The 15,645-nt window shown below is 38.8% G+C and overlaps 1 protein-coding gene across 2 annotated transcripts in view; it reads left to right on the top strand.

Annotated features, from left to right (window-relative positions):
• PRT6 (proteolysis 6) overlaps positions 1-15,645 on the top strand; it is a 221,844-nt gene that overhangs the window by 101,967 nt on the left and 104,232 nt on the right. For both annotated transcript variants that reach the window (XM_089438457.1, XM_089438458.1), the window contains 2 exons: positions 4,332-4,520; positions 4,631-5,319. In XM_089438457.1, coding sequence (XP_089294583.1) covers positions 4,332-4,520; positions 4,631-5,319 — 878 coding nt within the window. The remainder of the gene's footprint in view (positions 1-4,331; positions 4,521-4,630; positions 5,320-15,645) is intronic.

The raw sequence follows: 15,645 nt of genomic DNA, 5'->3' as shown, positions 1-15,645 counted from the left end.
ATTGGCAGCTATAGGATCAACACTTTATCCTATAAAAATGGTGTGGTTGGCCCTGAATTCAGTCTGGCAAGTATTTGTCCAGAGTATCCTAGGCAGAGAGAGATTGATGTATTGGGAGGGAATGTGGACTGCTCTTCAACAGGAAGAGATGAGGTGAGACTTAGTCAAGTGCAAACTTGATGGCAGTGGCAACTGTGGGACGAAGCCCAAGGAGGAGGAAGAGAATGCAACCCTTGCATCAAAGGGACAGCGGAAGAAGAAGAAAGATGTCTCAAAGATCAAATGTTTCCGGTGTGGTTAATTTGGTAACTACACTATGCAGTGTCCTCTCAAGAAGGACAAGGATGAGAAACATGATCTGGAGGCTGCAATTATAAAGATCGAGAAAGAGGAGTTCGCCATGATTGCCCAGATACCTCCAAGGGAGAGGTGGGGTGATCTAGTACTGTAGTTCGAAAGAACTGCAGACGGGCAGGATCCTTGTGGAATCCACCTCTTGGATCAATACCGAGAAGTGATCGAGGTGATTTCTTGCATTAGTCCAAAAACAACAGTGTCACTTGTGTGTGTTATTTCTTTCTTGCTCATATTCTTGTTTCCGCATATTATTTAAAGGTGTGAAGGCTGCAGTTATATTTAGCACAGAGGCAACGCAGAGGCTCATCTCCAGTGCAGACCAGTGTCAGATTTTCCAGTGATCGGGTGAGATTGTCTCACTACTTTTTGTCCAGTTAGATCTCTGTATAGGATTGCCAATTTGGGCATCCGAAAAATTGTACTCAGAAATTACTACTTGATAGTATAAACCCTCAGCGGCTGCACTGGTTTTCCCACATTGGGCTTTTCCGGGGACATTGGTGCAAAAACGATCGTGTCACTTTTGTGTGTTATTTCTTTCTTGCTCAGATTCTTGTTTCCGCATATTATTTAAAGTTGTGAATGCCGCAATTGTATTTACTTCGATATTTACAGTAGAACACAGTAATAGCAATTTGTTGCAGTAGTGATTTGGGGATTCTCGAATTTTCACATGGTATCAGAGGGCAGGTGAAGCAAGAGAGCAGACTGGAAGAGCCCAACATTGAAGAGGAGGGAGATAGAAGTGCTGTATAGGCAACAGATCGAATCCCCATAGGGATTGCGCAATGCAAGCTAGGAGGGCAAGAGTCTCAAGGAAGATCTCTCTCTAAGTAAGTTGACAGAGGTAAGATTTCCAGATCGAGATTTGTCAGCGACAGAGGGAGTAGTGTAGCAACAGATTCAACGCAGAGCAATTTTCTGTTGAGACGCAGTTTTCTGCAGTAGTTGGTGGGGCAGAAAAATGTCAGAAGAGGGAAGGAAACACTATTTAAGGGAATTTCTTCCTCAGAAAATTCCTAGCCAGGGAATTCTATTTCTCATTTGCTGAGCAGTATTAGAGAGGAGTAGATCGACTAACTCCAGCAGGGAGTGCATAGGCTAGCCCAGCAGCGGCGCAGAGGAGAGAGGAGGGAATTCGACATTTTGTTGGCAGAGATGGAGAATCCAACTATCTATATTTATTAGTTCTACATAAATTATATTCATAACAAAAATCAGCAAGGGTCGGGAAAACCAAAAAATCGCAAAAATCGAGAAAATATCGGTAGAAATCGGCAAACATTGGCAAAATTAAGATACCACTAGAATATTGGTAAAAATCGGCAAACATAGGTTAGGCCAAAAATCATGATTTCGCGATGTATTTGCAATAAAATTGGGATGTTTGTAACACTATTCCATTCAGTGAAAGAAGAAATTTACATTGCTATAGCTCAAAACTCAGTTTAACCAGCTCAGTGGTGTACCCTCGGTGTATTTTATAGAACAAGAGGCAGGGAAGATCGATTACATATAGACTTTCAGTTGGAGCACACTAGGTGATAGTGTTAAAAGCCTAACCCTAATCTGCTTAGCTAGTGCACCCTGGTGCATTGATAAGAGTGCCTGGAATAGAGTCGCCCAACAAGGGAATGAACTGCCGCATTCCAATCCTTAACCACAACAAATCTTGGTATAGTAAATATTTATGACAGCATTTCAGTGATATACTCAATAGAAGGTGAACATAGCCTTGTTGTAAAATGGTGAATATACATGGCTTAATAAATTTCAGTCCATTTGGAAAGTTGGGGTAGTCTATATTTTTGATGTAATTGGATGGATAATCCTTAACCTGTCTGACAATGAAAGCTTGGATATACTAAAGCATGGCAGATGGTTTGTGTGTTGTATTTGGAGTGACGAAATGGTTGGAAGCACAAAGTATGTCACTGTTTTCAGGCCTAGATTTTAGCCGGGCTTTCATTATTGAAAATTTCACGTGCCTGGCTTTTTGACACATTATACCACTTGAAGTCCTCTCTGATGCCCACCTCTCTGTTCTGTTCAAAGAAGGCAGCCATGCATTCTGCATCCATAGCGCTAATTTAGTTTCTTGATCAAGCTGCGTACTTCTGCTTCCATTCTTTTATTTGGACAGTGCACATCTTGAAATATCCTCCGCATGATTTCAAAGTTTCAAGAGCTGTAGTTTAAGTTTGGATTCTTGTAACCTTAATGCTGTAATTACTGAATTGTTTTGATTCGTAACTCTGTTTTTGTTTTATTTTTTCATTTTCATTTATTATTAGTATTAAATTATAAAAATATATCTATATTTTTTGCTCCTGCTGTTTCTGGATGTGGGCTTTTCAAAAAGCCGTGTCTGTGTCTGTACCATAGTATTTAAAATCGGAACTGGTGACCTGACCGGTCCACCTACCAAACTGTGTTTCAAACCGGAACCGGAGAGATCTCAATGAACTGGTCCTTAAAAAAATACATGAAATAATTATTTTTTATTGAAAAAAACTATTATTAAGATTTCAAACCATGATTCCAAACCGATAGACAAAATATGCGAAGTTTGCTCAACTATATACCATGTAAAGGTGAATATATCAAAATGGCACTGGGTGCAATGCATATCAGCGACAGGATACATAGTGAGGCTCGAAATGGCCTCTAGAGTCCAAAAACAATGATACAAGCTATGGGGCCACTGGCCTACTACATGTCTACATATCAGTGATCAACATGATCACTTCACATCATGATCGAACTTGGTTGAGTCTCAACTCTCAAACTTTTCAATTGCTTGAGTCGCAAACTTCTCAGCTGGTTGAGTGACTCGAGTCTCAAACTTATAAAGATATTCTGCATTAATATGCCCTATTACTTCATTTGGTGCTCCACATGTCTTTACATGACCTCCTATCCCAGCCAAGTGTTGTTTGAACCTGTAAATAGTAAATACCCCCTCCTTCAATAGATTTTTGGCAATATTTGCAGGTCATTTTGCCATCAATCATATCACAGTGAGCCCATGCAATATCCTTGGCATTTGGAGGCATGGTGGCTACTACTCAGCTGAAACTCTCTTCTGTTCCATTACTCCAGCAAAAACTCAACTCTCTTCAAGCTCAGAATGAAGCTGACAAAAATTCCAAATGAGATGTGTGAGGCAACTGAGAGTGGAGACATCGTTTTAAAGGCTTGGAGGGGCTGTTTTTGGTGGGAAGCAGCCCCTAGCTTCCCTCAAAACCACTTGAACAACCGTGAAACAGCCTTCCGTGGGTTCTGCGGCTGGCCTGACAATAAACTGGCCGGTTTATGATGGAACCGGCCGATTTATGGCAAAACTGGTCGGTTCCGTCGTAAACTGGTCAGTTTATGGCCGGTCAGACCCAAAAAACACCTTCCAGCCCTAGAGGACCCGGTTTTTCAACTGGTTTGAAGATGTGGCCTAATGAACTGGCCGGTTTTGAATACCCATGTCCATACCCTGGAGGCTGGAACTTCATAGACTATGTGATATGTACCCTAAGTTGTAGGTTGGAACGGAGCATGCGACAATTAACTTAAGACTCCGATGGTGATTGTTGATTATTCATCCGGAAAAGTGTATATTTACACGGTTTCAACTCCCCTGCTTTCAGATTTAATTTATTTTTCTTCCTTCTAATGTGTTTCACTTGTTTTAAATATTTTTCTCATGAAAAATGTCATCCAAATCATTTTTTGAGTACGTATTTCATTTAATTGTTCTCTTGCCTTCTCAGTACTCCTTATAGAGTCCACATTGTATGTGGATGTGCTTGTCTGCAGCAACCCTTTGCAATGGCCGAGCTTGCCTTTCATGTTGCTTCAAAGGCTTCAAGCCAATCAAAATATGGTGTCATTGTTGATCTAGAATTAGATACACTTTAATGTAGCTTTTCCTGCACAAGATGAAATGATTCTCTCTATGTGTGTGTGTTAATTGCTTGCAGGAAAAAATGAAAGCAGCACAGGCAAAGTTTGTTGCAAGTCTTGATGCAACAGGAAATCTGGAGCAAAACAATTCAGAAGTGAAACAAAGGTCTCCTGTGGAAGCTTCAGAAGGGACAACACCTATACTTTGTGCTCTCTGCCGAGAGTCAGGAGGTGAAAGTCCAACAGCTCTATTAACTTTTGTGCAAGTGAGTCCTTATCTGCTTCTCTATGATAATTTTGGAAGTAGTGGAATTGCTCATCTTCTTTTGTAAAGTCTTGTTTTATTATGACCACCTGTTGTTTTTGTTAAAATCAGAAGTCTCGCCTTCTTTCTTTTGCTGAGAGGGGTCCTCCTTCATGGGAGTCAAGTCCTCGGAAGAGTGGAAACGATTTAGCTCATAATGAAAGAAATGAGGCTCCTGAGAGTGCACTTGATTCAGGAACTGGGGAAATGACAAATGAGTTATGGCATTTGATTCAAAATGCTTTGGATGGGCTAAACCATGATGGGCCTGGGCCTATAGAAGTTGAGGGACTTCTAGATATTCTCAGAGTACAGCTGCCTGTAAATGCTAGAACAACTGACCACCATATTGAATCAGATGATTCAGACGTGAATTTGCCAGTTTCCGGAGATAATATGGAGGATGACTTTGTAATTGTAGATGAAAATGATCATGGAGAAGACGCATCTTCAATTATTACTGGTAGTTGCAGTGAATCGCCGGCAGTGATTAGAAAAGAAACAGCAGCTGGTAGCAATGACGCAATATCAGCAGTCCTTGCAGAGTATGTTGCGGCTATTTCTAGATTTATGTCTAACCAGCAACAAGCTCCAGAAAATCATTCTGAAGCTCCTAGCAGGGGATCATCCACTCTCAACTTTAGGGCTTCAGCATTTGATGGATTTGGACCCAACGACTGTGATGGCATCCATGTTTCTTCTTGTGGTCATGCCGTGCATCATGAATGCCTTGACCGCTATTTATCATCCCTGCGGCAGAGGTAGGCTCTTGTTATTTAATGTCTATATTCTGTTAATTGTTATTCAAGTTTACTTTTAACATCTTTTAATTGCGCCGAGAGGCACTCTACAACCCAATATTAGGAAGATGTGTAGGCGTTAGATGTAATGTAAGAAAGATTGTATGTCAACAATCTTTTAAATATTTTAATTTAATTTAATTTTATAACACTTTTAAATTAATTCTAAAAGCAAAATGGTATTGGGGAGATGTAGTGGTGTAAAAAAATGATTCTCTAGCCATATTTAATTTTAATTAAGAAGCACATAAAAACTTAATTCTTACAATAAACTTACAATATAACAAGATTCTTAACCATGTATATTCACCCTCATTTTACCATGGATATTATTAACTTGCAAATAGGTTTTTTTACAATACCATGGCTTATTAATACCTCATGCCCAAAAACCATAACTAATTTCAAAATCAAAATATTTTATATATATTTTATTTTATTTTTATCCTATATCTTCTAAATTAAATCAAAGCAAACATATACACGGGGAGATGTTGGAATGCCAGTAAACATTTTGATTCGGTTGAAATAAAATCAAATAAAAATTAAATATAGTTAAAAAAATAAAAAAATAATCGTAATTATCAATACAACATTTCGACTCTGTCAAATTGCACAAAACTAAAACTAAAAATAAAATAAAAATGATTAACCAGTATGGAAGAGATGTTATAATGCAATGTGGCAGGTTTGGAGTTAAGATGGATCTAGGCTGGTCAGTATTCATTATACAGAATGTTGTTGCTTTCGTTTTCTAATCTATCCCATTTTCTGTGAATATGCATTTACTGAAACCAATTTCTTTTACTTAGTTTCAGCCAAGTTGCTGCACAGGGTTATCTCTGATGGGCAGAAATAACAAAGGATCATTATCAAATAACTTGGTTAATGTCATAAGTATATTATGTCAGGATTGTAATCTAAGTAGAAACTTGAAATCAAACAATTTCCAAAACGCTCAAAAAATTCAACTCAGATTTGTTGAATACGAAGAGGGTTAATTTGTTAAACACCGAGAAAGAAGTTTATTACATGTTGAGCATTCCTTGGCGCAATCTTTGCTCTCTGCATTTGCTAAAATGGATCATTGTCTTGCTCCATTCTGGAAAGAAACTTGAAATCAAACAATTTTCAAAACGCTCAAAAAATTCAACTCAGATTTGTTGAATATGAAGAGGGTTAATTTGTTAAACACTGAGAAAGAAGTTTATTACATGTTGAGCCTTCCTCGGCACAATCTTTGCTGTCTGCATTTGCTAAAATGGATCTTTGTAAGTTTGTCTTGCTCCATTGTAGAAAGAAACTTGAAATCAAACAATTTCCAAAACGCTCATAAAATTCAACTCAGATTTGTTGAATATGAAGAGGGTTAATTTGTTAAACACTCAGAAAGAAGTTTATTACATGTTGAGCATTCCTCGGCGCAATCTTTGCTGTCTGCATTTGCTAAAATGGATCTTTGTCTTGCTCCATTGTGGAAAGTTCACCGAAGTGAGTGCCTGGCTTGCTCCATTGTCAAAAGTCTGAAAATACCCAAATGGATAGATACCCTTGTCAGAATGTTGTGCTGCATATTCATCAGTTGAAGTGAAATATGGACCCTTGTTGCCAGTTGGAATGGTATGTGTCCCTGTTACTGGTTGAATGTATACACACAGTAGGCTATAATGGTTACAACCCCCCTTGATGGTTGAGAATCCAAGGTGGTTGTCTGCTTCTTAATTTCCTGCGCCGCACCATGTTACCTTCACGATTTTAAAGGACGATATCTGTGCTATCTTACAAGATAATATTAATGCTACAGGTACTAAATTTAATATATGTATTATAATGTATTTAACTAAAAGTAGATCATGAACACAAACCATGTGACATAGACTGTAATTTATCAGACCTCAATAGTATTTCCCAGGATATCACCCATCCTACTCTGGATGGGCAACTTTAATTAGAGTTTCATCTTGAAGTAGCTTGAATCAACTCTCCAAAACACCGATCAATATTGTATTTGAATCATGCTATCACACAAATCTGCCCTAAGAAGATGGACAGTTCAGCATGATAACTATAGGCAATCTAACTTTGTTACTGCTAAGTGCCTCTGTTAGACTTGGTGCTTTTCCAGGCAAAGTGGGTGTTCATAAGATGTTCGTGAGTTGTCTTTTAATGTATAAATCTGTGTGAAAGTGAAACTAAATTGGCACACTTGAGGTGCCCTTTAAAAGCCCAACATCTTTTGAGAGCAAAGCTATGAATTAAATTGCAGCAGCAATTAGATGAAAAAGTGGAAATAGTATGTGCCCAGAGTGAAAGGAAAACTCAAAATAAGGACGATAATGACTGCTTCTCCCAGCAGCACAATTGTACTTGAAAGACAAACCCCATGAAATCAAAGAGCTAGAGAATGCCGAAAATAACATAAAGAAAGAAGGTTGTGGTAGTATAACCCGAAAACACATGTATATAACCTTGACAGAGGTATGATATGAAATATTGGGTGAGTATGTCCAATAGTGGAACTCAAGAGCTTGCCGAGAGAGAGAGAGAGAGAGAGATATATCTGACGATGAAGCCATTGATGTCAAGGCCTCTTGGGCTTGATGGCCAAGGGGGAGGGGAGATCTAACGATGAAGCCATTGATGTTAATGTCTCTTGGGTTTGATGGCCAAGGGGGAGGGGGGTCAAATTGGGCATTGACTCACATTTGGTGTCCCATGGAACCATTGAGAGGTCTGGTTGTGATGTGTTCTAGCTATGGAAGTTGGTGGAGAGGCTAGAATACATGAGATCTCCAAAACCCAGAAATCGTTTCTGGAAATTCCGCCTAGAAGTGTCTCAATTAGATTAATAACCGTTTTTAAATATTTACTAAGTTTAAACTTAGGGAATATGGTTAATTAATAATAATTAAATGAGATAAGGCGAGAATGGTCCAGAAACTCACACGGATTGATCCAGAGATGATCCCAGCCATCGGTTATGTTTTAATCTTGGCCGTTGGTGCACCAACAATGGATTATAAGAGAAGACCGATGTGGTGATGGAGAACACACTTGAACAATTCGATTTCTTGGTAGATCGATTTCTAGAGTAGAAACAATTAGTTGCTGGAGAGAGTCAGAGATCGAAGCAGTGAGTGAGGGGAAGGTGTTGAAAAGTGTAACTAGGTTCGGTCTTCATAATGACATGTGTAATTGTGATTTTATGTAATTGATGTAAAGAAGAAAAATAAAATTATTATTGTAATGCTTGTCTCATGGGTTTCATGAGCAAGAAATTTTATTTTTAGTGATTGTGAATTTATGTAATTGATGTAAAGAAGAAAAATAAATTATTATTGTAATGCTTGTCTCATGGGTTTCATGAGTAAGGAATTTTATTTTTAGTGATGGCTCCCATTGTGAGCCTTTAGGATTTGTCATCTAGTCATAAAAGTCAATTTGAGTCTATGTCATGTATGAAAGACCCTTCTTGGGCATGTTACACATTTGTATAAGTCATTAAAAGAGTCAAAAGACCCTCCAAGGCAAGCACAAGCATCTCCTAGCAAGTCGACTTCAAGATGGAATTAATAACTCTTCCAACTGACACGTAAGCTCATCCTCCATCAAGTCGGCTAATTTGAGGGGGAAATCACTGTAAATAGGCAGCTCAACCTTAGTTCAGAACACAAAATTTTAGGGAAGCATAGGTTTAAACAGAAGTGCGAAAAAGGTCAAAGAAGATGGTCCTATAACCAACGAAGTAAAGAAAAGGAACAACGAAGTCTTTTGGAGTGTTTCGAGACGATTTTAAGGGCTATTTCTTGTCACACGTGCGAAAAAAGGAGGCGCATCTGTTGCAGAAGAAACCGAGAAGAACCAAGGTTTGTAAGATCACTTGTGAAGTCAATTCAGCAAGCCGAGTTGGAGCAGATAGCTGTTCAGTCCAAGCGAAGAATTTTAAGGTATTGTATCAACATATCTCTCTTGTGAGTGTTGCAACTAGGGTTTCCAAGGAGGCCGAAATAAGGTGCAGGTCTGAAGCAGAAGGAGGCCGAAGTTGAAGAGTAGCCGAGAAGAAGAAAGGAGCAAAAGGATTGTTTGTGTCTTGGTCTTGGAGTGGAAAATAGGTCAAGAGTCTTGGTCTTGGTATTCAATTGGAATCTCTATAAGAAGAAGAATTTATTCGGGTTTTCCTCTCAAGAAGGAGAGGTTTTGGCCCTGGCTGATAGCCTGTATTCTATGTCTCTTGTCTCTTTATAGTTTATGCGTTGGTAGTTGTTTGATGAAAATGAACACTAATAATCTAATTAAAGGCAAATCCTAATCTTAGAAAGTAAAAAGCATTCACAAGCAATTACTAATAGAAGAGAAATCACTTAATCTCGATGCCCTAGATTTCTTAGCATGGTATTAGAACTAAGGTGACTAAGTCAAGGAAGGGCATCTTATCAAGGGACACTCAAGGATCAAATCTCAAGGAAGACATCAAATCAAAGATCATCTTGAAGTCAAGATCTACAAAGAAAGCGTCAAAACCCTAGATCAAAGAAGTCTACAAAGAAGTATTGGGATCATCATCAAGAAAAGAAGGCCAAAACCCTACATCTACGAAAGTTGTAAAGATCTACGAATCAAGTTGAAGTGTTTTGAAGATTATTCATCCAAAGGAAGTTAGATCAAAAGGCGTTGTCATCAAGACTCTAAGGTGATCTCTCTCTCAAGCAAGATCCCTACCATTGAAGACATTATCATCATCAAAAGATCCAAGGGATCTCCCTCTCTGTGGGATCAAGGATCATTATTGAAGAAAACTATCTTCATCAAGGAGAAGTTTTCTATCCTCTATATCATCATCAACATCAAGGAAGCAACAAGAAGGATCATTCTATCAAGTTAGTATATTTATGTCCACATCTAAATCTGTCAAAATGTCTTTTTGCAAGGAAAGCAACAAATTGGTTGGGGCTTCAAATTATCTTACATGGAAGAAAATGACAAATCTGAATCTCATTGAAAATGAGGTTATGGAACAGGTCAAAGGATCTATCACTAAACCAAGAAAGTAAGATGCTCAAGCTCTTGCGAAGTATATGAAAGGGGAATTTAGGGCTCAAAGGAATCTCATAGAATCTATCAAGGATCCCCTCATCCCATATTTATCCAGACTGTAAACTTCAAATGAAATCTATGACAAACTGGTAGATTTGTACTCTGTAAGCACTGCTGGAGAAGTCATCCCATTAACGCAAGAACTCTACAAGCTGAATATATCAAGGGAAGATGGAATAGCCTCATACTTTATGAGGATATCGGAAATATGCGATCAACTACAAGATCTGGGTGAAGTCATGTCTGATAGAGAAATGACTACAATTGTATTAAATGCACTATTGGAGGAATGGAGTAACTTTACTTCAAGTATTTATGGGAAGAAAGAAGCTACTGTAACTCCATTCCAGGATCTATGGTCACTATGCAAGATTGAAGAATCTAGACTAAAGGCCAAATCTGATGTGGGAGCAGGTGAGCAAAATCAAGCTTATGCTACAATGACAAGAAGAAAGGGAAAATTTGGAAAGTCTGGTTCTTGGAAAAAGAAAAGGGATATGTCTAAGATCCAATGCTATGGGTGTCAAGACTATGGGCACTACAAAAAGATTGTTCTAAGATCAAGGACAATAACAAAAGAGGAAAAGAAGAAACTCATATCACTGAAGAAGTGGAGGAAGCTGAAAAGAAGAAGTCCAAGAAAGAGGAAGTAAGATATCTCTACTATGACTGAGATAGTCTTCCTCACCTAAGTTCTTCTCAAGTTCCTAAGTCTTCTGTTGTAAGATATGGCTATCATGATTCACTAAGAAAAATGATGGGATGCATCATGGCATCATAGAAGCATTGAAAGCAAGAGCTCGTGACATCAACATAGAAAAGTATGGCAGTCAACTCTGGGAAGATATAGCTCTTGGAAACCTCATTTGTAACATAGTTGGCACTTACGGAAAAGAAAGAAAAAGGTCATCTAATACAAGGCTCATCATACATTTGTTAAAAAGGAAACATCTGCTGGATGGGGATACTCTAGATCCTCAAGATTCGCTGATGGAATCTTCATCAAGTTCACCGATCAAGAGAGGAAGCAAGCGTTTCATCAAGAATTCCAAACTTGTGGAATTCATGGGATGATGGTATGATGACATAAAAGGAGAAGCAAATCAATGGATTTAAGCTTTTTCAATCAAGGAAGCTGCAGCAAGAACTCTGGATGACCCAAAGGAAAATGAGGTATGTGTGCTTATAGTCTATATTAAAGATTCATGTCATATGATTGCAGGTAACATGGATCAATGCTCCATCTTGAGAGCATAATCAAAGGAAGGATCTCCTCCTTCGAACGAATGCAGAAATGCATGGGTCACACAGTCACTAGACGAAATCAATATAATATGTCCTCATATGTAATTGACTATAATTGAGGAACTTTGGTTGGAAGTTCCTGGGAATGACATGTATGTAGAAAGGAAGGAAGAAATCGTGGGATATGCAACCATGGATAAAGGCAATCAACATCCAAAGACCATGAAGATTTGACTAGGATATATCCATGAAAGATATGAAGGCTCTGCCAGAGTCTGAAAAAGAAAGAGACCCCTGACAATATATATCTTTGGGAGATGTGTCGACATGTATGCAGGATGTTGATACAAACTAGAAAATGTCATGATGAAAGACCATCACAAAGGTAATTTTGATTTAAGTGTTCATTTCTTATTTTTGAACAAATATCTAGATGGGCTTGTGCAGGTCTGCCGAGGGAAGATCTATGGATGTCTTCCACCATTGATGCCCATGCAGTAGGATGAAAGATCCTTAAGGAAATATGGCATGAGGAAGGCAACATGGCATGAAGGAAGGCCAAATATGGACTGATGGATCACTTTCTGATGATGACATGACTGACTCATGGATGAAAGTGATGTATGGTCTATGCCGTATGAAGAAGTCCCAAACATGAAGACAACTAGATAACGAAAAGAAGTTCAAGACATCGTGAAGAGGAGTTCTTCAAGCAACAGGTTGTCCCATCATCTCCACCTGAGGAGATGTTGTGGGTCCCTAAATAAGAGGGAGCATGAAAACAAGTTTCTTACTTAGTAGAAACTTGGAAGCAAAATTCCTAAGCCAAGAGGGAGCTTAGGTACATTCCTTTCGTAGGAATGAGTACATTCCCTTTATTGGAATGGATATGTCCTCCCTAATTAAGAGGGAGAGATAGGCACAACATTCTCGTCTTCACTTGGGAAGACAAAATGGAGGATTTGGTAAGCACCTGACATCCGATACTCTTTGAGGATGAGTTAGGGCATCCAAGATAAGAGTAGTTGTAGAGGACCGATATTCTTTGAGGAATGGGAATCCAAGATAAGAATAGTCCTGGTGGAACACACCCTGAGAACCCAGGTGGGGTATGTTTCGAGAGAGACAACGATGAGGGTGTCTATACATCATTAGTCTCACCAACATTGTGCTTAGATTTTGTGGAGAGATAGAGTTGTTAGTCAAGGCCTTGCTATGTGACAATGTTGGTTGATATGAATACCTCCCTAGTTAAGAGGGAGTGTTGAAAAGTGTAACTAGGTTCGGTCTTCATAATGACATGTGTAATTGTGATTTTATGTAATTGATGTGAAGAAGAAAAATAAAATTATTATTGTAATGCTTGTCTCGTGGGTTTCATGAGCAAGGAATTTTATTTTTAGTGATGGCTCCCATTTTGAGCCTTTAGGATTTGTCATCTAGTCATAAAAGTCAATTTGAATCTATGTCATGTATGAAGGACCCTTCTTGGGCATGTTACACATATGTATAATTTATTAAAAGTGTCAAAAGACCCTCCAAGACAAGCACAAGCATCTTCTAGCATGTCACCTCAAGATGGAATTAATAAACTCTTTCAACTGAGATGTCACCTCATCCTCGATCAATTCGGGCAAATTTGAGGGGAAAACCACTATAAATAGGCAGCTCAGGCTTAGTTCAGAACACAAAATTTCGGGGAAGCATAGGTCTGAAACATAAGTGCAAAAAAGGTCAAAGAAGATGGTGCTATAACCAACAAAGTAAAGAAAAGGAACGACAAAGTCTTTTGGAGTGTTTTACTATCGTTTTTAGGGTTGTTTCTTGTCACACATGCAGAGAAAGGAGGCAACATATGTTGCAGAAGAAACCGAGAAGAACCAAGGTCTGCAAGATCACTTGTGAAGTCAATTCAACAAGCCGAGTCAGAGAAGATAGCTATTCAGTCCGAACGAAGAAGGTTAAGGGATTGAATCACCATATATCTCTCTCGTGCGTGCTGCAACTAGGGTTTCCAAGGAGGTCGAAATAAGGTGTAGGTCTGAAGTAGAAGTAGATCGAAGTTGAAGAGTAGGTGAGAAGAAGAAAGGAGTAGAAGGATTGTTTGTGTCTTGGTATTGGAGTGCCAAATAGGTCAAGGGTTTTGGTCTTGGTATTCGTCAATTGGAATTTCTATAAGAAGAAGAATTTATTCGGGTTTTCCTCTCAAGGAGAGGTTTTTTCCCTGGCTCATAGCCTATATTTTGTGTCCCTTATCTCTTTATGGTTTATGCATTGGTAGCTATTTGATGAAAAAGAACACTAATAATCTAAGTAAAGGAAGATCCTAATCTAAGAAAGTAAAAAACATTCACAAGACTAATAGAAGAGAAATCACTTAATCTCAATGCCCTAGATCTCCAAAACCCATAAATCATTTCTGGAAATTCCGCCTATAAGTGTCTCCATCAGATTATTGACTGTTTTTTAAATATTTCCTAAGTCTAAACTTAGGGAATATAGTTAATTAATCAGTATTAATTGAGATATAGTCTAGAAACTCACATGGATCGATCCAAAGGTGATCCTAGCCATCAATTATGTTTTAATCTTCGCTGTTGGTGCTCCAACAATGGATTATATGAGAAGATCGATGTGGTGATGGAGAACACACTTGAGCAATTCAATTTCTTGGCAGATCGATTTCCAAAGTAGTAGCAATCAGTTGTCGGAGAGTCAGAGATTGAAGCAGTGAGTGGGGGGTAGGGACAGTGATTTGGAGGAAGCTTTTCTAGATCCGGGGAGGCAGCATCGAGAGGGCCGAATTATCCCAGTGAGGTAGCGCAGAGCTCTACGCAGTAGCCTTCAAAGGGGGTAGTTTGATTAGCTGAAGAGAAAATCGTTCTCAGATCTAGAGGCCGGGTAGAGGTTCCAAACGGCCGAAGAGACGAATTTCTCAGCAACAGAAGGCAAAACGAGTTCATCATAGACCAGTCAGAGGTTAGACGTCATAGTGACTGCGCAGTCCAGCATAGAGGGTGACACAAAAGCTTCAGGAGGCCGAGTTTTTTGTAGGCAGGTTGCGCCGGGATTGCTTGTGGAGGAAGGGTAAATTCCTTTCAATAATTTTGCCCATATTTTCTTGTTGTGGTGCCAGTTTTAAGCATCCAGATTGTACTTAGCTTGTCATTGCCGCATAATAATAAAAACCCTCACTGCTGCACCGATTTTCCCAAGTTGGGTTTTTCTGGGGACATTTGTCCAAAAATAATTGTCTTATATTTTGTGTGTGTACTAGCATTTCTCAATTTCTAGCGCATTTCTCAATTTCTGGAGATGTAGTAATTTGAGAGGTGGGATGTGCCTTGCTTTTGGTCCATCTAGAGCTTATCGCTTCAACTCTCTGAGGATGTGGCTTGATATATGGTTCGTTGCCTCCAAATTGGTCTTGATGTTATTGGCCAGTCTCCCAAATGGGGAGGTTGAGGGGAGACATGAGATCTCATTATTCCACTATCAACATGAAAGTATGAGGTGACTCTCCTGGAAATCCCAAAGTAGGGCATGACGTGTCTGAAGTAAGATCTATGGTTGTTGATCTCCTTGATGAGGAGGGATGGGAATCTCTGGTCTAGGTATTTTGAGAGAGTAGAGGATAGTGTCCACCGATTTCATATTACAGGGGGTACTTAATATTGAGGTGCTTCTTTGTCTCTGACTCTTATTGTTAAATCTCCTAATACCAACCTTGATTTATTTTACAATGACAATTATTTATTTTAATTAATTAACAAAATAGATTTTGAATTACCGAAAAAATAAAATCACCTGTTTTTTAACCTCTAGAAATATATGTAGCAGAAATAAAAAATTGGAGAGATCAAAAAAGAGTTTGGATCCGCCAGCAAGCAAAGGAAATATCCGTAGCAGAGGGGGTATGGGGAACATAACACATTGCAACGGATAAAT

This window comes from Pinus tabuliformis, chromosome 9 (assembly GCF_031772625.1).
Source record: "Pinus tabuliformis cultivar Carrire ecotype Pingquan chromosome 9, CPIR1, whole genome shotgun sequence".
NCBI lineage: Eukaryota > Viridiplantae > Streptophyta > Pinopsida > Pinales > Pinaceae > Pinus > Pinus tabuliformis.
This window is presented reverse-complemented; position numbering and strand designations above follow the sequence as displayed.